Source organism: Protopterus annectens, chromosome 1.part1, assembly GCF_019279795.1.
Source record: "Protopterus annectens isolate FY-2018-M chromosome 1.part1, PAN1.0, whole genome shotgun sequence".
In the NCBI taxonomy this organism is placed as follows: Eukaryota; Metazoa; Chordata; order Ceratodontiformes; family Protopteridae; genus Protopterus; species Protopterus annectens.
The window spans coordinates 627,881,478-627,903,685 of NC_056726.1; the positions used below are offsets into that span (position 1 = coordinate 627,881,478).

The 22,208-nt window shown below is 39.1% G+C and overlaps 1 protein-coding gene across 21 annotated transcripts in view; it reads right to left on the reverse strand.

Moving 5' to 3' along the window:
* The window catches only part of LOC122806573 (regulating synaptic membrane exocytosis protein 1-like), a 3,343,889-nt gene that overhangs the window by 84,490 nt on the left and 3,237,191 nt on the right, over positions 1-22,208 (reverse strand). For all 21 annotated transcript variants that reach the window (XM_044077123.1, XM_044077214.1, XM_044077165.1 and 18 more), the window contains 2 exons: positions 14,742-14,874; positions 1,389-1,501 (listed from right to left, as the gene is read on the reverse strand). In XM_044077123.1, coding sequence (XP_043933058.1) covers positions 1,389-1,501; positions 14,742-14,874 — 246 coding nt within the window. The remainder of the gene's footprint in view (positions 1-1,388; positions 1,502-14,741; positions 14,875-22,208) is intronic.

Consider the following 22,208-nt stretch of genomic DNA (forward strand, 5'->3'; position numbering starts at 1 on the left):
CTGCATTTTTAAAGTGTAAAACAGTAGTCTTTCTGATTACTGAAAAAAAGAGTCGTGATTTTTTTCAGTCTATATATGTTGGGTGGTTGCAGTCTATATTTTTTGTTAAGAATATCTGTAATAAGCAGAGATAAAAACATATGGTTCCTCATTTTTTCTTTCGGTCTATATATGTTGGGTGGTTGCAGTCTATATTTTTTTGTTAAGAATCTTTGTAATAAGCAGATTTAAAAACATATGCTACCTTATTTTTTCTCGTACAGTGTTTTTGATTTAGATTTTAGTGAGATACACATTGCACAATGGGATATTTTAAGTTCTATATAGTCCAAAATTTTATATTCTCACATGCTTAATGAAATGTCATGTCTTCTTCATTCATTTTGTGTAATTTATAGCAGATATGCAGTTGCCAGCATTCATCCATCCATGACCCCATTTCCCATTTTTGCATATGGGGTCAGGGTGTCACTTCAACAGTGTCAAGTCATCTAGACCTAAGGTTTACACCGCTACCAGGTGACTAGTCCTACAGTAGTAGCACTTCCACAGCATATTCACACCTGTGGCCAACTCAGAGTGTCAAATCCATCTACTGCATGTCCTTGGAATGTGAGAAGAAACCGGAGCACCTGCAGGAAATCCACACAAACACAGGGAAGACATGCAGACTCCACAAAGAAGGTAGCCCAGTTGAGAATCAAACCAGGGAACCTCTTGCTGTGAGGCAACAATGCTATGCACTGTGCCACTGTGCTGCCCTTGCATGTTCAAGGTCTATTAAGTGTGATCCTCCAGAAATGCAAGAATTTAAGTCGCATTAAAGGCAAATATATGCTAAGTCCAAAACTGCTGTATACAAAGGGTATTTCCTCTTCTCTAAGGTACAGTGATCATGGAGTTAGTATATACAAGTAGCTGGGCTGTGAGGGTGAAATTCGCAACATTGAGAGGGTGCAGGGGGCTCACTCTCTTGGTACAACAGTATTATACCTTTGCTACTACTTTAAGGATCACACATAATTTTTCAGAATTTTGGAGCTCTCATAAAGACTCAAACTTCTAACAGGATAGACACAAAAGGTTTTGAAACAAATCAGAAATAAAAATAAACAGTAATATCATCATGATGCCTTTTTCGGTGTATCCATTTGTTATTCAATTTGCTCTCCTTAAGAACTAACGTTTCTGCTATTTTAAGTTATATTTGTGCTAAATACAATTGTTCTATTTAAACAAATATAATAGAGGAACATTTTGAGAAGTATCCAACTTCTTCTTAAGATTTTTTATCACTGCAGTTTTCTAGCTCACTGTTCCAGTTATACCTTCTCATCTGCATGACATGGTTAAGCAAACAATAGCTCGCTTGAAGTCCAAATACTCACCCATCGCAGGAGTTGCTAGGGTCTGTCTACTCACTAACTGTGCAGGACCAAGGCCATCAAGAAAGTCGCTGAACTGGCTGTCAACTCCCAGTCGCACTCCAGGAAATATTAAACTGAACAATAACAGAAAACCTTGTCAAATAATGATGTCCAACATATGCATGCACATACTCTGACATTTTGGTTGCTGGGTAAGACCCATTGTATAATTATTCTGTTTTTGGTTCAATATTTTTGAAATCTATATACATTTTTTAAACAAGTCATAAAATTAAATTAATAATATTTTGAAAGTTTATTGATAGTGGTGCTTTAAATACTACCCCTGGGATTCATTAACACCTACACTGTGCACATTGTTCTGAGTGAACAGACAACAGAAACATAACTCACAGGATTCATTAACACCTACACTGTGTACATTGTTCTGAGTGATCAGACAACACAAGCATAACTCACAGGATTCATTAACACCTACACAGTGTACATTGTTCTGAGTGAACAGACAACACAAGCATAACTCACATGATTCATTAACACCTACACTGTGTACATTGTTCTGAGTGAACAGACAACACAAGCATAACTCACAGGATTCATTAACACATACACTGTGTACATTGTTCTGAATGAACAGACAATACAAGCATAACTCACAGGATTCATTAACACCTACACTGTGCACATTGTTCTGTGTGAACAGACAACACAAGCATAACCCACAGGATTCATTAACACCTACACTGTGTACATTGTTCTGAGTGAACAGACAACACAAGCATAACTCACAGGATTCATTAACACCTACACAGTGTACATTGTTCTGAGTGAACAGACAACACAAGCATAACTCACAGGATTCATTAACACCTACACTGTGTACATTGTTCTGAGTGAACAGACAACACAAGCATAACTCACATGATTCATTAACACCTACACTGTGCACATTGTTCTGAGTGAACAGACAACACAAGCATAACTCACAGGATTCATTAACACCTACACTGTGTACATTGTTCTGAGTGATCAGACAACACAAGCATAACTCACAGGATTCATTAACACCTACACAGTGTACATTGTTCTGAGTGAACATAGAACACAAGCATAACTTACAGGATCCATTAACACCTTCACTGTGTACATTGTTCTGAGTGAACAGACAACACAAGCATAGCTCACAGGATTCATTAACACCTACACTGTGTACATTGTTCTGAGTGAACAGACAACACAAGCATAACGCACAGGATTCATTAACACCTACACTGTGTACATTGTTCTGAGTGAACAGACAACACAAGCATAACTCACAGGATTCATTAACACCTAAACTGTGTACATTGTTCTGAGTGAACAGACAACACAAGCATAACTCACAGGATTCATTAACACCTACACTGTGTACATTGTTCTGAGTGAACTGACAACACAAGCATAACTCACAGGATTCATTAACACCTACATTGTGTACATTGTTCTGAGTGAACAGACAACACAAGCATAACTCACAGGATTCATTAACACCTACACTGTGTACATTGTTCTGAGTGAACAGACAACACAAGCATAGCTCACAGGATTCATTAACACCTACACTGTGTACATTGTTCTGAGTGAACAGACAACACAAGCATAACTCACAGGATTCATTAACACTTACACTGCGTACATTGTTCTGAGTGAACAGACAACACAAGCATAACTCACACCTTCTTCTTCTTAATTTTAGTTTTCCTACTCATTTTATTGCAGCTTTAAATACTGAGGGGGTATTCATAAAAGTTACCACAAACTGTAAACTACATGTATACTTTGCATAATCTTTCTGAGTGACTAGAAAGCACAAAAAAGTATGGTAGGGACTTTCTTGACTACAGACCATGTACAATTAGTGTAGGCATTATTGAATCTGGCCCTGTGTCATTACTGCATGATACAACAAAATAATACAGTACTCATTTTCTGTACTTTTCATTCTGGGAAAGTAACACATCACTGAACAAACTATGCCAGTATGTTTGTATTAAAGGATTTTAAATCTAAACCTGCTTGTTATGCCTTGCATCTCAGAGATAACAATGGAAATCAGAATATTAGTGTGTCATTATGCACTGTTACCTTTAAAGCACACTACTATAAAGCAACACAAAACATATCATATAATGTATGTGTGCAGTGTTACTGCCATAACAGCTCTTTATATACCAGAATGTACAAAGGAGTATGAAGCACTGGTTTACTTACCTGCCTGACAACCAAATTTACCAGCACAGAAAATTCTTCTAAGAACATAATCACCAAATTTACGTTGTTATAAGAACAGTAAGCCTTCATAAGCCCTAGATGTTCATAATGTAAAACCACAGGTGTAACTCTGACTCCCCTCTTTTTTACTATACAGTGCACTGTGTGCTTCTGTAACAGTAATAACCAACCTCAAAAGCTCTCCACACTTGCTCTTTGTGAGAATATCTTATCCAGTATCACCTGCATTTAATGGCATGCTCTTACATATTAATATGGAAAACAACAGTACGGTAGCATTAGAAATACTACACTCCATGTTACCTTAGCATTTGTTTCTTACCTCAAAACTCTGGGATACAGGAAATGCATATGAAATGTTTTGCTACATTGGTAAACTTAGGAGACATTTATCTAGAGTATCAGTCCTGACTGGAAGAATACAGACTTAATTTGGTACCAGGACTGTCATAAGCACATACTCATATGTATCTGGCAACACGTGTGCTAAATATGTTGCTAGTGCAACTGCAAGTGAGGGCTGAATATTTCTTCTGATATCAAGTATTACCCTTCATTCACTCATTCATTCATTCATTCATTCATACTTCAGCTTATAGGCAAGTACTAGGCTATCGGCCCAAGGGCCTAAAAATAAGGCTAGCCAACAAGGTTCCCTGACTTACTCCACCCAAGAAAGTTAATTTCCTGTGCCTCTGTTGAGCAGAGCCACAGAAGTGATCCCCGGGATGTATTTCCTATTTCCCATCCATTCATCAAGATTTTTCTTGAAGAGTGCTAATGAGGAACTTTGCTTGACATAGATGGGTAGCTTGTTCAAGAGTATAGGAAGTCTCTGGGACAGGAATTTATCCCTCCAGCATGTCCTGTTTATTGTGGTGACAAGGTTTAGGTCCCTAGAGCATGTAGTTTGGAGGGATTGGGATTTCTTTAGGTGTAGCATGTCCAACAGTTCTGGGTTTAACATAGCTTTATATGTTAGGCAGAGATCTCCTCGAAGTAGGCAATATGCTATAAAGTAAAGCTGGAGTTTTTTGAGATGGTCAGTGTAGGGCATCTGTTTGAAGCCAGTAATCCTCTTTGTGAGGTACTTCTGTGGCCTTTCCAGCTGCTGCAGATGTCTTGTGAGATACATTCCAAAAGAGGCATTGTACTCTATAATGGGTCTAATGAGTGCCGAGTAGAGGGGAACAATGACTTATTTTTTCCTGGATGAGAACCCTTTTGTGATAAGGTGTGCCGCATAGAAGGATTTCCTGACTAATGTGGCAATGTGATTATCAAAGGAAAGACTACTGTCCACCTCGGTACCAAGGTCTCTTATCACACATTCGGCATTAAGTAGACTGCCATTTATGTGGTCGTTCATGGGTATAGAGTTTTTACCAAAGGGGATGACAATGCCCTTTTTGGCATTGAGCTTGAGGCCATGCCTCTGACACCAGTCATCTGTCTCAGTGAGGCCCTTCTGTAGGATGTCCAAATCATTTGGGGACTTGACTATGGCTCCTAGTTTGCAGTCATCTGCAAACTTCGTTAGCCAAAGGCCTTCTGTATTAGCCTGTACTTCAGAGAAGTAGATACCAAACAGGAGATGTCCCAGGACTGAACCCTGCAGTACTCCACTTGTCACTGGTTTGAAGTCAGATTTGGAGTCTGCAACTTTTACAGTGTGGGTTCTGTCAGTGAGCCAGTTGGCAACCCATCTTGTGACGTAGGGATTTATACCTAGCTTAGTGAATTTAGCTATAATTCCAGAATGGGGGATGGTGTTGAAAGCCTTGGCGAGGTCAAGATAGGCTGTGTGAACCACCTCACCTATGTCTACGGCTTTGGTGACTGCCTCAAAGAAGTCGATCAGGTTCAGAAGGCATGATTTGCCTTTCACAAACCCGAAATGGGTGGGGTCCAGAGTTTGGTGGTTTCCAATGTCTTTGTTTATGAGTTCCATGATTATATGTTCCATGGTCTTGCAGACCGGGCTTGTCAGGCTAATAGGGTGATAGTTCCCAGGATCAGTGGTGGCTCCCCCTTTGTGGAGTGGGATAACTTTTGTTGTGCGCCATTCAATGGGCACAAAGCCTGATGTGAGACTATGATTGAACATGGTGCTTAGGTGGGGAGCCAGTTCATTCTGAAGTTTGTGTAAAACACAGCCTGGGATGCTGTCCAGTCCCATGGATGCTTTGTTCTTGGTTTTAGAGAGTGTAGCTTTTACCTGCACAGATGTGATTACAGGGACTCTGCATGCTTCCTGTATAGATATGGGCCCTTTAGGGGATGGGGGGGTACGGTTAGCACTGAAACTGTCTTCCAGGATGTTGGCAATATCAGTTGGTTATGTAATTTTTGTGCCGTTGTGCTGTAACTCAGAGCAGATCTGGGTGTTGCCATTGAGACTCTTGACATAGCTATAGAATGCTATATGGTTGCCCTTAGAATAAGTGTCGATTTTGTTTTCATAGCCAGCTTTGGAGGATCTTATAAGGGATCTCAGCTTCTTACTGAGGTTGACCAGGGAGCTCCTCCACTCATGGGATTTTACTCTCTTTTGCAACAGTTTCTTCCTTCTGTTGTAGAGTTTGTTTATGGCAGGGGACCACCAGAATGGCATATTTTTTTGGAGGATAGCGTCTTGGTTCTGTTTGGGATAGCATGATCCATGCACTTGTATAAGTGCTTACAGAGTGCATTTGTGTAGGATTCAGCAGTCGTAACTGTATTTTCCATCTGCATGGGTGTCATGCAGTTCACCACTTCTGTCTTAAGAATCATGAAGTTGGCTTTGGAGAAAACTTTTACCATGGTTTCCTTAATGGTGGGTGGGGGTGGGATGCGGATATCTAGGGTGATTAGCTTATGGTCGGATCTGACCAACGAGGAGTTGACTTCAGGTGTGGAACACCAATCACTCATGTTGGTAATGACTAGGTCTGTGATATTGTTGCCCCTGGTGGGGGTGTGGATAAGTTGATCCAGGGCATTGGAATTTATGAATTCCAGAAAGCGTTGAGTGAAAGACTTGGTACATGAGTAGTTTTCCCAGTTAATGGTGGGGTAACTGAAATCGCCCATTATTAGGGTATTTGGTTGAACCCTAATATTTTCCAGTATATCAAGAAAAGAGGAGTGGGAATCTGGGGGCATGGTGGGGGATCTGTAGCAAGCTACAATTTCGATTTCAGTTTTGGCCAGAGTTAGTTGCACTTGGATAACCTCGGATGCATTATGCTGTACAATTAGCCTGGAGGTGTGGATATCCTTAATGAATATGGACACACCTCCGCCTTTGGTGTTTTGGTCCAGGTTTTATAGCCGAAAAGTGTGGTATGAGTTATAGCCTGGTAATGCAGGGGTGCTCTCTAGAGCCTTGAACCAGGTCTCAGACACTGTACAGATATCAATGTTCTCCATTTTAAGGAGTGCATCGAGTGAGTGCATTTTGAAATTTAGACTTCTAGCACTGAGTAACATTACCCTCAGTTTTTGCTTGCCTGTTCCTGTTACGGTGGCGAATTTGTCATTTGAACCCTGCCTAAAAAAGGCACTATAGGGGTGGCAAGACCCTTAGCCAGTATCCGGAATCCCAGGGGTGACAGGTGCAGGCCATCTCTGGCAAAGCATCGTGGTCTGTCGACCATGCCGTCCCAGGCAGACAGATACTGGATCCTCTTAGAATGACACCAGAAGCTTAGCCAATTGTTGAAGTCAATCATTTTGTCCTTGTACTGCGGTATCATTTTGGGTGATGGCAGGATGCTACTCAGGGCTAGGGTCATACCTGCTTGGGCTACAAGATGGGAGAGCTCTTCCATGTCTCTTTTCATGTAGTCCAGGGAGGTACATCTCAGGTCAGTCACACCAACATGGACAATGACAGAGTCATATTTGTACTTGTTGTGGAGTGACCTGAGTGCATGGGTTATGTGGCGGATCCTGGCACCCGACAGGCATATGACAGTAATCTTCTTGTTATTTAGCCTGGTGAGTAGGATGTCAGTGTGCCTGACTATAGAGTCACCTATGACTAGTGTGCTGGATACATTGTTTTGCCTTATGGGCTGTGGTTTATTGGCACACTAAGTCTGTGGGCTATGTGTCATTTGGGTTGTGTTGGGGGGGGTGGAGGTTGCTTGCATTTCTGCTTTGGAGGTCTCTGTTGCTTGATCAGATTATTATTGAGAGCCACCGCGATTGCTTTTGTGTTTCTATGTGTGGATTTTGGTGATGTAGGTTTAGTGGGACTATATGATGAGTGTGGTGTGGTGCAAGTGTTTACCTTCTCCTCTTGACTGTCAAGTTCAAACCTCCAGTTTGGCTAAATAAGTGCATCTCTCACAGGTTGTGGTGTTGGGTGGTAGGAGGAGAGGGTTGTCTGTGTACATGAGGCAATTGCTACATTGCCCCAAGATGCCTAGATTCATCAGATAGACAGGAGAGAACACTGGGAGCTGACCCTTAGACATGCCTGAATAAAAAACTACTTTCCTCTAGACAAGTAAGGAAAGTGAGTATAAGAGCTGTTTTTCTATAAGCAAGTGAGGAAAGTAAGTACAAAAACTGTTTTCCTCTAGGTAAAGAGGATGGTTGAGTGCTGTAATAATTTGCAGCTTATTTACACTAACAACAAGTTCTGAACAAGTGCTGAGCATGAATAAGCAAATTCAAGTGCTAAAACTAAGAATCTGTACCTGTATCTTGTGGTAGATAGTCTACCTAGTGCTTACCACTCCCACTGATAAGCTAGCATGCTTCCCTCCAACACAGAAAGGCTTGGGGGGCTTAGAAGCTTTTAAACAGTCCTGGATACAGCAAATCTGTATCTGGTCTAGATTAGTTACAGGAAAGGTGGGAAACAAGCGCAAATGCAGGCTTTTAAACCAGAAAGTTGAAAGAGATGGAAAAACTGCCCAAACGGCCAATAAACTACAATTTCTGGGCCAGAAACCACTCTTGTGGTACATAGGCTACCTGGTGCTTACCACTCCCACTGATAAGCTAGAAGGCTTCCCTCCAACACAGAAAGGCTTGGGGGGCTCAGAAGCTTACAAACAATTCTGGATACAGCAAATCTGTATCGGGACTAGACTAGTTACAGGAAAGGTGGGAAACAATTGCAAACGTGGGCTTTTAAACCAAAAAGTTGAAAGAGATGGAAAAACTTCCCAAACGGCCAATAAACTACAATTTCTGGGCCAGAAACCCCTCTTGTGGTAGATAGGCTTCCTAATGCTTACCACTCCCAGTGATAATCTAGAACGCTTCCCTCCAACACAAAAAGGCTTGAGGGCTCAGAAGCTTACAAACAGTCCTGGATACAGCAAATCTGTATCTGGAGTAGAGTAGTTACAGGAAGGGTGGGAAACAAGTGCAAATGCAGGCTTTTAAACCAGAAAGTTGAAAGAGATGGAAAAACCACCCAAATGGCCAATAAACTACAATTTCTGGGCCAGAAACCACTCTTGTGGTAGATAGGCTACCTAGTGCTTACCACTCCCACTGATAAGCTAGAAGGCTTCCTTCCAACACAGAAAGGCTTTGGAGGCTCAGAAGCTTTCAAACAGTCCTGGTTACAGCAAATCTGTATCTGGGCAAGACTAGTTACAGGAAAGGTGGGAAACAAGCTTAGAATGTTTTTTTTTTTGTAAAGCGGAAAGGGAGAAAGGAGAAACAAAATATAATTAAAAATTAAAGACCTAAGTTGCTTGCCCTTTACAAATATTCTTTCTGTATTAGGTAGAATGAGCTAGTGACACTAGACTGGAATAGAGCTGGGACAGAGCTGAACAGATGGGACTGGTAGGAGTGTCTGAAGTCAAAATATGATCTCACTGTACTCGGTTGAGTGAGCAAATGAGGCAGACCCAGGAGGAGTGTTCAAACACAAATTTACAGGAGGGGCAGGCAATTCCAAAGCTACCAAGATTAATACCAGAACAAGAACAGGGAGGGCAGGTGGGAAACTAACTGCAGAGACAGAGAGAGACTGCAGTATTCTATGAAACAATTAAATAGAAAAATAAATAACTACAGAGAGACACAGACCACAATATTCAATGAAACAATTAAATAGACAGAAAAATAAAATGCAATACAGTCTTTAACACTGGAAGTTTGTACTTAACTCAGCTAGTAATGCAGTTGATTGTAGGTATGTAACATAAGCCAAACAACTCAGACATTGAGCAGTAATTTAGTCCTAGTCAGATCTGGGGGGGGTCTACCTTGCAATGAGCAGAAGGCAGGGAAAGTAATCTTGGATGGGTACCAGCCCATCGGACAATATTTAGCTGCCTGAGTGTCAGTGTACACATGCTCAATCACACATGGCATGAATGCTTGTGAGCGATGTGAATATGTGGCAGAAATTCAAAGTACCCCGAGAAAGTCCATGTGGCTACAGGAAGAACTTTAAATAGAAATGATCTGACCAAATACTGAAAACAATGAATAATAAACATTTTTTTAACAACTGCATATGACTTTTCAAAAGGAAAACAGCGCTAGCTTATCAAATATTGCTATGTAGCCAGTCATTGTAAACTTGCCTTGACTATACCTCCAACTTGTTTCTACTGAGTTGGTAAGTTTTACTTTGTTACTTAATTTGCCTTTGGAGGGTTTGCTATACTTCATTGACTTCTCTGTTACTCTTTTTTTTAGCTTTACTTTTTTAAATTCTTTCATTTAATTTTTTTTAACTTTATGCCTTCCAATGAGTTGCTACATAGCTGCGTCGTATGCCTGTGCACAGCTGGTTGGATTGTAATTGTCTGCCTTTTCTAAGCAGTAGCTTGGGATACGGTTTCTTTAGGAATAATGCAGTATGTTGCATGGTTTTAGTAATCACAGCAATCAAGGAAGTGTCATGTTTCTTTACTTACATGAGAAATGGCGCTACGTTTCTGTTTCATAGTCTTCAGTCACCAGAGTGTAACATTGTTAGTTCTTTTCTCCCTACTGGTGACATGAAAAATTTACTTGGTCGGCTATTTTGCATTCTTTTTGGTAGCCAGTGCAATATTTATTCCACATGGAACTGTAATAGCCAGTGAAATGTGATAAGTGAGTGAATTCTCCCCTACCATTTTGAATCACGTATTTACTCATTTGTTTCTCAAGAGCCAGAAGATATGAGCGATTCTTTTCAGAAATGACACTGGGACATTAATTTGATTAAAGACTGGCTCAGGAATACAATTAATAAAACAATAGATGTGTGGATGGACTCTGAGGGGATCAGACCCAGGGCTGCAGGATGATGCTCACAGTAGATGTGGTTGGGAGTCTCTTTGCTGAACAGCCTCCTCTTCCGTTCCTTTTTCTGTCATCTGGCAGTGTCAGGTTTCTTGAAATTCCTGCCACAGCTGTTTTGTCTCTACTGACACTACTCAGTAAAACAGCTGTGAAGTGCAAGAGACTCACCAATACTCTTCTTTACTCCAATGGGAAGAAAAGCAGGAGGGTTACAGACACTCACTTATATGAGTTTTTCCTGAGCCAAAAATCTTAAAATGTTGGGGAGAAACATGATAGGTTCATAAGTTAATATTTCCCCATTGATCCAGAGGATCATCAGTAGCCTGTCAACAATATCCCAAATTGTAGGAAAACACTGACATGACTAATTTATGCCTAGTTCTGACTCCTTTGAATGAAGTCTTGAAAGGCCAGACTGAGGAGTGTATTTAAAACTGCCCATACATTTTTCCAGGTTACATTTTAAGAGAGTCATGAAGCTACTTTGCTTTATATCCAAACAAAGTCTAATCCATAAAAGAACTAGTATATACAGATTATATATATATATATATATATATATATATATATATATATATATATATATATATATTTAAGTGTGTGTGTGTGCGCGCGCGTACATGTAGGTTTCCTAATGTGGTCAATGCTTGTAACCTTGACCTGAACATTTCAGAACAGTGGACACAAAAGGTCGGAATATCGAAGACCAGCAATTTCAAAATCCAACTCTACCCCCCTTCCAGACCCCTGTTAGCACTTGTTCCTGGGTCCTGAGTGGTAGGGTGGTTTCGGAATTCGAGGTTGCGGATGACATGGTGCATCCTGGGTATTCCATGTTTTGGCCATGAATTTCAGTCTTTCTTGTAGTCAGTCTTGCAAGCCTTGACCACACAATAGGAAAACACACACACACACACACACACACACATATATATATATATATATATATATATATATATATATACATACACCGAGTGGGTGTTTTTAGTTTTATGGATGTGCAAGAGGACACAAAGGAGTGGATCCTTTGAGGCCCTGTGGGCTAGACAGAGGTCACCTCAAAAGAGTATGTAGGAAACAGAAAAGAGAAAAAGTGCTTTAAGGTGGTCTGGGTACATACCCTTGATTACCTTAGACAGGAAACTGTAGCTTCTCAAACAGTGTCATATATACAGATAAATATACACCAAACAGGCCATTATACTCTATTATGGGACTGATGAGGTAGGAATACAGAGGAGTGACAGCTTTCTTAGATCTGGAAGAAATACCCCCTGATGATTAGTTTAGCTAGGCAAAACAATGTCCTAACAGCAGTGGATACATGGCGATTAAAGGACAGCTCATTGTCAATGAACATATGCACATCCCTAATGATGGTGACAGCTTTCAGAAGCATGACACTGTGTGGTAGGCACATGGGCACTCAGTTTTTTTTCAAAGGACACAATGCTGCAGTTTTTTGGCATTTATTTCTAGGTCATGATTCAGGTGCCACTTATTGATGCATATTAGTCACTCATGAAGAATCTGACTCATTTCAAAGACAGCATGCGTCTCACACTAATAGACTGAGTTCTATCCATTAGCTGGGGATTGAAATTAGTTTGATTAGCTAATGAATACTGCCAGAATGTGGGATGGTAGGCCTTGGCCAGGTCCAGGTTTGCAGTGTGTGAACTGATTTCCCCAAGTCTAATGCATTAGTGATATGTTCAAAGAAGCCCATTAAGTTCAAGTGGCAGCATCTGCCTTTAACAAATCCAAACTGGCCTGAGACCAGGGTTTATAGACTGTCCATGTCCTTCTTCTACAAGGATGCATTGCATTGTTTTACAAATAAGGCTGGTGAGCGTTACAAGTCTGTAGATTTCCTGTATCAGTAATAGATCCCCCCTTGTAAAGCAGGATGAAAATAACTCAATTCTTCACCCCTCTGGCACAAATCCTGTGGAGAGGCTGAGGTTGAACAGGCCTAGCACTGAGCCTACCAGGCAATGTTTGGTACTAACAAAAAGGCAGTTGGCACATTGTTGAGACTAGTAAACCAAGAGTTTTTAGGCTTGGAGAGAGCATTTGTCGATGAACACAGGGGATGGTAGGTGTGATAACAAGTTGGGTAAAGGTAGGGAGAGATAGGGGAGCACAGTTAAAACTGAATTTGTATGCTAATATGATGGTTATGCCATCAAGACATGAGTAAGTGTTGCTGGGCATTACCACTAAGCTTTCTGACATAGCTGAAGATGCAAGATGTAAGAGCAAGGTGGATACATTTCTACAGAGATTTTTGCATGACTTCATAAACTCAAAATGATGAGAAATGAGGAAGCCCAGAATAGAATGCCATGGAGGTCGAGAAACTGTAACATTTTGCTTTATTTACAAGCAACAGTGAAGAAATCATTCTGTAAGGAAAAAATGCAATCTCGGACATGAAAATGCTTTTAGATTTTAGATATCCTGTAATAGCCAATGTGGCAATAATTTTGAACTAACTGATGATGTTTGTTTTATTTGCCCTAATAAAGACCCAAGCAAACTAAAATGTTATTGTTTTGTAGTGATTCTCACTGTTGTATTTCAAGGAATGCTTTACTTATTTTTTTTTGTTGTTATATGTGTGTATGCGTGAATGCACGTGTGTGTGTGTGTGTGTGTGTGTGTGTGTGTGTGTGTGTGTGTGTGTGTGTGTGTGTGTGTGTGTGTGTGTGGAGTGAGTGTTTGGGCATATGAGTGTGTGTGTGTGTGTGTGTGTGGAGTGGGTGTTTGGGCGCGTGTGTGTGTGTGTGTGTGTGTGTGTGTGTGTGTGTGTGTGTGTGTGTGTGTGTGTGTGTGTGTGTGTGTGTGTGTGTGTGTGTGTGTGTGTGCACTCTTGCTGTTTCTGTTTGCTATTGTTAGCCACTTCTTTGAGTGCATGTTCTGAACAACTGCTAAGCTTGTTTAATCTGAGGTTCAAATCACTCTGCACTTGCTAGGATTGCTATTTCATTTCATCACCACTATCAATACTTTTCTTACAACTTAAGTTTTATATGTACATGATACAATATACCTTCACTGCTAAGCCTTGTTATTAGCAATCTGAAGTCAGTAATACATTTCCTTCACTTGGCTGGTAAATTGGCATGCAGTGAGGCATGAAATAGTGATATACTTTATTTTTTATTTTATCATCCGTTAAGCAGACAGATGGACTGGACCAGTGGGGCTTTCCTATCAAGCTGTCATAGGAAAATTATAAAAAATGAATATGGTTAGAGGAGAAACAGAATTAAGATAGATAAACTACTGCATGACATTTATGTATGTTAGTAATACCAATGAGGAAAGCTAAGGTACACATGCCGGCTCACCTATGTGTGTCAATTAGGTATTTATTAAGCATGCTTGCAGTTATGATATACTTTTGACAGTAAGCATAACATGAGTTCTTATTATAAACATTGGTGCCTGCGTTTGAATTTGAAGGCTGATACGACTGGACAGCTAAATGTATTGGTCTGCTTGATGTAAATTAGAATGCATGGTCAGTTCAAGAATACCGAGTAGATGATTTATTGTTCTTTTCATAAACTGCATTTTAAAGGAAGTCTGTGTTAAACCTAAGCCTGCTCACTGGTACCCTTGTGAAGGTAGAAGAGGCATTGTTCAGCAGATTGCCAGCATCAGTCCTCCTGACCAGTGAGCAGGGTTAATAATATGCATCATAACCATTGCATTCATACAGTACGCAGGTCACCAGCATCAGTCCTCCTGACCAGTGAGCAGGGTTAATAACACGCATCATAACCATTGCATTCATGTAGTATGCATACTTACTTCCCCTCTGAACTGTAGCTGTTCATACTTCCATCTGTGGAGTCTTGCCTAATCATTCGACTTTTCATTTCAGCTGCCATTCCTGTTTCTGTGCTTCTCTGAATGGTACTTTTTAACTTCTTGTGACCAGCTTCTAAAAAAATCAAAATATGGTTTCTAAGGATTACTATGATAGTATTCTAAACTTACACTAAATAACCTGAAACCATTTAAAACATTTTTATTTTGAAATTTGTCACATTGCTCACTAAGAACTTGTTCAGACTGAATACAAGCAATACACATATATCAGATGTGATTACTGTTTGAGACACTTATCCTATCAAAGAGTACACAACCTCTGTACTATACTTCCCATAAATCTTTGACAAATGTATTACTGTTGTTTGATATTACATTAACTGATGGTTCATAGATTTAGTCTAGTGTACTAAAAAAACTTTACTTTAGTGAAAGACTGCTATCAAAATGATTTCTGTTCATGGTGAGTGTGTGTCTGTGTGTGTGTGTGTGTGTGTGTGTGTGTGTGCACGCGCGCGCACGTACAAGCACAAGCAAATGCTTTGGTGTGGTGGAGTGCAAGGCACACACATTAAAGAGTATTTCCTTACTGAAAAGATCCTTGAGTAGAGAACATTTGTTGAATATCAGGAAATAACTACCTCAAGTTATTTTTGAAGGCAGACATACATTAAAAAAAGGAGTCTCAGTACATCAGACTTGCTGCTTGTCAAGAATTTGGAATCAGTGAGTACTGAGATGTCTTTGACAGAATGTTCATTGAGAATAGTGTAAGAATGGCCTCTAAAATTATCCTCATTTCTATAACACCTGAATCAATTCAACTAATCCTATAACAATAAAAAAAATGAAAAAAAAAAAGATGCAGTGATACCAGGGCTGAAGGTATATGATAAGTGGGTAACATTCTTTATATTATCTGCATGTCAAAGTGAATGTTGAGACAGGTGTACTGCATATAAAATGAACTCACATAATTATGGTACTTTATTCATGTATGATATAAATTATAATATTAGTAGGGTGCATCCGTTCTTTACTTAATATATAAATTATTAATATGAATTCCTCAAAAAAGAAAAGTCACCCAAATATGTTGTTTTTATAAAGGTACACAAACTGATATAATTATGTTACTTTATTCATGTATGCTAAGTTATAATATTAGTAGGGTGCATCATCTCTTTACTTAATATTTAAATTATCAATATGAATTCCTCAAAAAAAGGCAAGTCACCCCAATATGCTGTTTTTATAAAGGTACAAAAACATACATAGTTGTATGAACCCATAGTCCACGGCATAGAAGACTAGTGAACGACAAAAGGCCAGCAATAGATGGTCCTGGAGTGTGAAATAATTATAGCCAATGCATAAGTATAGCTTCAAATAATCCTTTATTAAACAGACCGGTTTTGGCAACAAATGCCTTCTTCAGTGTATCCAAATAATAAAAAAGAGACCCAAATCTCCCGAGTATTTATAGACCCACCCCACCTATGAGATTGATGGAAAATTCCCACCGGTGAATACTAAAAGGAAAAGATACCAACATTTTAAACAAACTTATGATCAAAATAAATAGATGCGACCACATCTAAACAAAATATCACATATATGAAAACAGATTCCAAATCGTACATAAAAAAGAAAAATGAATATAAAAAAGACCCACAATATGCATATATGTTGAACTGATGCAAATCAAACATTCAGAAACATTAATATACCCATTAAGCCACTGCAGCTCATGCCAAGCTCTTCTTTCCAGACCAGTGATTGATTCTTTTAGCCTTCATTTGCCTAACTGTGACTCAAACAAGTCAATTAACCAAGCACTGCCCCGATGCTGAGTCTGAAAAAGGTCCATGTGGATTAGTGTTCTAACTTAGCAAACATAAATAAATATATAACAAATACTATTTACAAGAATGCTGTATGTTGAGCTCCAGCAGTTTTGGGAGTACAGGATTTGAATCTGCCAATCGCAAAATAAATAAAACTACAAGTTTTACATTTAAGTTTGAGAAAAAGGCATGACACAAAAATAAGAATTAGTCAGTCATAAAGATATAGAATATATAAAGTCTTACTACATACCCAGGTATTTCATATACTACTTTGATTCCATTGTCTACATTTGGTAATTTTCAAAACAGATTCTAGCATGTCACTTGTATGTCACCAATATATATCAACCTTTCTGTAGGATACCAATGTAGCATATGCAAATACAGTCTGCAGTAGTGCTAAAGCTTGTTTGCAAACAGTAATACAGAAATGATTTAACACAGTAAGTTATGGTCTCTATGATACTAAATTATACCGACAGACATGCTGCAAATAACAGACGTAAGTTTTATGTTTTCACAAACCAGTAACCAAATACTTAAACAAGAAGAAAGGAGCCAAGCAGCACCAAGATGCAGATGAACCAGAAATTGAATAAATAGGTGTTAGCGCTTTCCTCAGAGTATATCCACAGACTTCTTCAGAAACATATCAAACACAACACATATGCACATTTAAATATCCCCCCCAAAAACAGTCACATGACTAATAAAAAACAATTCAAAGACACGTTGAAAAATAATAATAATGAAATTGCATTCACAACCCGTAAAGGAATGGATACATAATTAAAAATTGTCAAAAATACATATACATAGTTGGAAATTGAACAAATAAATATATATATATATATATATATATATATATATATATATATATATATACACACACACACACACACACACACATATACATGTATGTTAAACATATTCTTTAAAAGACACAGTAAATGGTTGAACTAATTTTAAACTAAATAAGACCCAAGTCTTAGTATACTAGCAATAGATCATTTAACCCAGGATACACACAAGCATTTAATTTGATTTGCCACCTAAGTTCTTTACTTTCAATCAAATAATTCCAGGGACCACCCCTTATGTTTTTGGTAACAATATCAAGCCCCATGACACCAAACTCATGCTGAGGATGTTCAATAACATCTCTTGATAGAGCATTATCTTTATTTACCCTTCTGAAGTCTAAGATGTGTGGGCACTCAGGTGAATACATAGTAATGAAAGAAAGTGAATAATCTTTTTTCTGTTATTAATTTTAACCTCCACATTCATATTCTCAGTTTGTCCATCACACACAGCCCTTAATAAAAGGGTATAAAAACCACTTGCCCTTTTCTGACTGATTTCTAAACAAACTTTATTAAGCAAATCTTCTGGGTGACCCATAAATAAAAATGGGCCTACTTCATTTAATTGAAAACTCATTTCACTGAAACTCATTTAGTTGAAAACTCATTTCACTGAAGCTCAGCTGACTAAGCACAATTCACTGAAAGCTCACTTCACTGAAAACTCATTTGACTGAAACTTATTTTGCTGAAAGGTATATGCCCTGTTCCCCACTGTAATGCGATCCTAGAGTTAGTATATATAGTATATATAGTAAGGGGGGCACAGCCCCCCACATTGGGGAGTGTGGGGGGTGTATCCCCCTCACCTATTTTAAACATTGTAAACCATAGACATGGATACTTACAAGTCGAATGAATAACTGTTTCTAGAAGACAATATATACCCAAACTATGTGGGGGGGCTATGCCCCCACACCCCACAATGTGGGGGACTGTGCCCCCACACCCCCCCCTTACTATATATACTAACTCCAGGACTGTACTACAGTGGGTAACAGGGCATATATCTTTCAGCGAAATTAGTTTCAGTGAAATGAGTTTTCAATTAAATGAAGTAGACCCATAAAAACATATCTATCAACATTTTAGATTCATCAATAAAAGTCACATCCTCAGAAATGGACAAATTGACCTTTAACAATACCATGTTTTTGAAAGCCAGGGTGACAATTTTCACAGTGCAAGAGACTATTAGAGTACGTGGGTTTTCTAAACATATTTTTGACTATTCTCTGATTAGTAACATCCTTCACTAAACCAACATCTAAATAAACAATTTCACTGTGTGTGTACATTCCCCACTGTTGCCAGTGGTGAAGATTGAGGCTCCTTGATTATTGGGCCAGTGTAGGGGTGTCACACTAACACAAAATCTTTTATTCTATAAGAGTACTGTCAGACTCTATTGAAATCTAATCCCACAAATTAGAGCTTCCGGTCCTTGTATTTTTTTTGTTTTGGATGCTATTTGTACATACTGACATAGGGAATGTGGAGTGCATTGCATTACATTTTATTTTCAAGTAATTGTATTGGAATGAAACTTTACTGAAAAGTTGTTATGAGTTGGTAGTGTGTGTTGTGTAACAGCTGAGAAGGCTGATTTGATATTTCAGTTGCAAGTGATTATGCTGCTTACTTAAAATACAAACTGTAAGTCAGAAGGAATATTTATACGAGACATGAACAAGAACCTAAATAAAGGACCTTCCACTGCCTCTTCCCCTGTTTTTCTCAAAGAATGTGGGCTTCCCACCTCTGAACCCTGCATTTAAAATGAATCTAGAAAGTATGTGTTCCCTCGTCTAGCTTTATAGTTGATTTTTGTATTCTGTTTTACGTAACCTCAACTACAGTGTTGCTAGTTCAGCATGGACACATAGCAGCCTCTCTCTCCCAACTACTAGTTGCCCTCTCTCCCTTTCTGACCTGCCCACCACATAATATCCCTGGCCGCCTGGAAGAATCCCTAGAAACTTAATTTTCCTTTTATTTCTCATCCCAGCTCTCCCCTGCAAAGTACTCTCTTCTGTATTTCTTTTTTTGTGTCCACTAGAGGGCACCCTAACCTTGCAACAATATTCTACCTGAATGTCTCTCTCCCCACTACGTTACTCTTACCTAATATTCCTGCTGTTTGTAACATTGCTTCTGAACCTTTCCTTTTCTCCCCCACATATATATTTTTTTATTAAATTCTCAGTTTGAACATAGCCTAACCCTTTTATCACTTCTTTCACCCACCTTCACTTACCTTACATTAGCTGCTTTTCTGATTGTTTTCTGACTGTTGAAAACTGCCAACAAACGAACAAACTGGTGAAAAAACACCAGGCTGACGCCAGAATAAAACCAACTCCACTTTATTAACTTTAAACGTCCAAAATAAGAATGTTTTTCATACTGCTAAATAACATAACTTCTTCAGAAAATCAGCGTTTCATTGAATTCAAACCTTATATAATCTTTCAACCTATTGGTGCCAAAATCCACAGTGCAGTTAATATCCATTCAAAGCTATATTACTTCCATAATAATATTTCTATAAAATTATTTATAATTAAGTAAAAGTGTTTTCTGACTGTTGTCCTTCCTTTTGTCTGTACCCACTCTGTTCACCCTGCAGGCTCACTCCGCTCCCCTACCCTACCCCCAATTCCCACCCACCCCCAGTGGTCCTAAACGTATACTTCCTTAACCACTCCCCCTACTTTTATTCTGCCAATCACTCTTACACCCTCACCCCTGAACTGCTTATAACCATCCACCTGCCCCACCTACTTTTTCACAAGCATCATCCATCACCTCTTGTCATTATTTCTTCTTCCTCTTCCCAAATTAATTCCTTGCAACTCTCCTGTCACTATGCCTACTCTATTAACATCATCACATTCAAAACAACTTCTCACATTCTAAATTTTCCCTTTCCTTATTGTACCCTACTTTCTAACATCCTATGAACACTGTAGCCTCATAGAAGCTAATACTTTCTCCAGACATATTACTTTACCTTCCATAAATTCATCTCATCACTCTTTTAACTTCATATTTTCTCCCAGCTAACTCCCTACAAAATTTCATAGAAAGGTTCACATTACCTACTCCCATCATAAAGACAGAAAATCCCTACTCATTTCCTCTAAACCCTCTAACTGGTTAAAAAGATTAATCCTCTCTCTTCCAGCAGGTGACATTCAACCCAACCCAGGCCCAAACAGCACTTCAACTACAAACCCTCTTTGCACTCTTCCCTCTAACTCAAATATACTAACCAAACCCCCAAACTCTCTCACTATAGCTCACCTTAACATCCGCAGTATTAAAAATAAAATTGCCCCCTCCTTCATGCACTACTTGACGTATACTCATTCGACATCCTTTGCTTGTCCAAAACCTGGCTTATACCAGTAATTCAGGACAAGGAGATTATTCCCCCTGGCTACAACATCCATTGACTAGACCGTAATGTAAAAAAAGGTGGTGGAGTAGCAATCCTCTATGAATCAGGGATGCAAATCACTGCCTTACAGGATAAACCTCCCTCTGAAAGTAATGCTGAAATCCTTATATCCAAACTCCACATTAATGTCTACAAATCCATCTATATAATCTGCATATACCTGCCCCCAGGCAACAACAGCAGTACCTTAGAAGAAATCCTTAGCTGGCTGGTCATACACTTTCCACAAGAAACTATAGTCCTTGGGGATGTCAATATAGACTCTAATACCTGCGCTTCAGCTGACCCTTCCACCCTCTTAAATCTTCATGGTTTTTCACAAACCATTCTTTCCCCCACCAGAACAAATTAACCTAGCAACAAAGAAAACATTTTAGACTGGATCCTGATAAATAGCCACCACCAAACATATACAGTAGGTACACTGCCTGATGACATAAGTGACCATGCCCTTACTTACTTAATTAGACATAAAACTGATACCCCTAATTTAACTAAATACAAAATGGTTAGAACAAACAAAAATTTTAACCCTGATAGATTTGAAGCTGAACTTAGGTCCTGCAGTTGGTTTCCTCTTAATCACCTCCCACTGGATGATGCCGTGACTTATTTTAACTCTAAATTCTTATCTATTCTTGACTCACATGCTCCCACAAGGTCCATCAGACTTTCCTCAAAAGCCGCCCCTTGGCTATCAAAGGACACAAGGCAAAAGATTATTCTGAAAAATAAACTCTGGTCCAAATACCGCAGTACTAAAGATCCCACTGACCAACTCAACTTTAGACAAGTAAGAAACATTACAAAAAAAGCAGTAATTCTTGATAAAAGAAACTACTACTGCCATTTGCAACAGGCTAACCTACATAACCCACAAAAGTTCTGGGCAGGAATAAATAGTCTCATGAAGCCTGGCCACTTGGACACTCCAAGCCCAGCAGGCACCTCCCAAGATAACCTCAAACAGACTGCCAATGCCTTTAATACCTTCTTTACTGAAACTGTCTAGCCTCTTTCCAATCAACTCTCCCCTGATATCTCCTGTCTTTCCACCTCCTCTAACACTTCTATTCCCACATTTCAACTACAACCTGTTTCCACTTCACTCATTTGTTCTCTGCTACATAAACTTAAGCCATCCTCTCCATCTGCTGACCTTCTACCTGCTCTGTATCTAAAAGTTGCTACTAATGCATTAACCTATCCCATCACCGTCCTGATTAACAGAACCATTGAAGAAGGCTACATTCCTTCACTCTGGAAA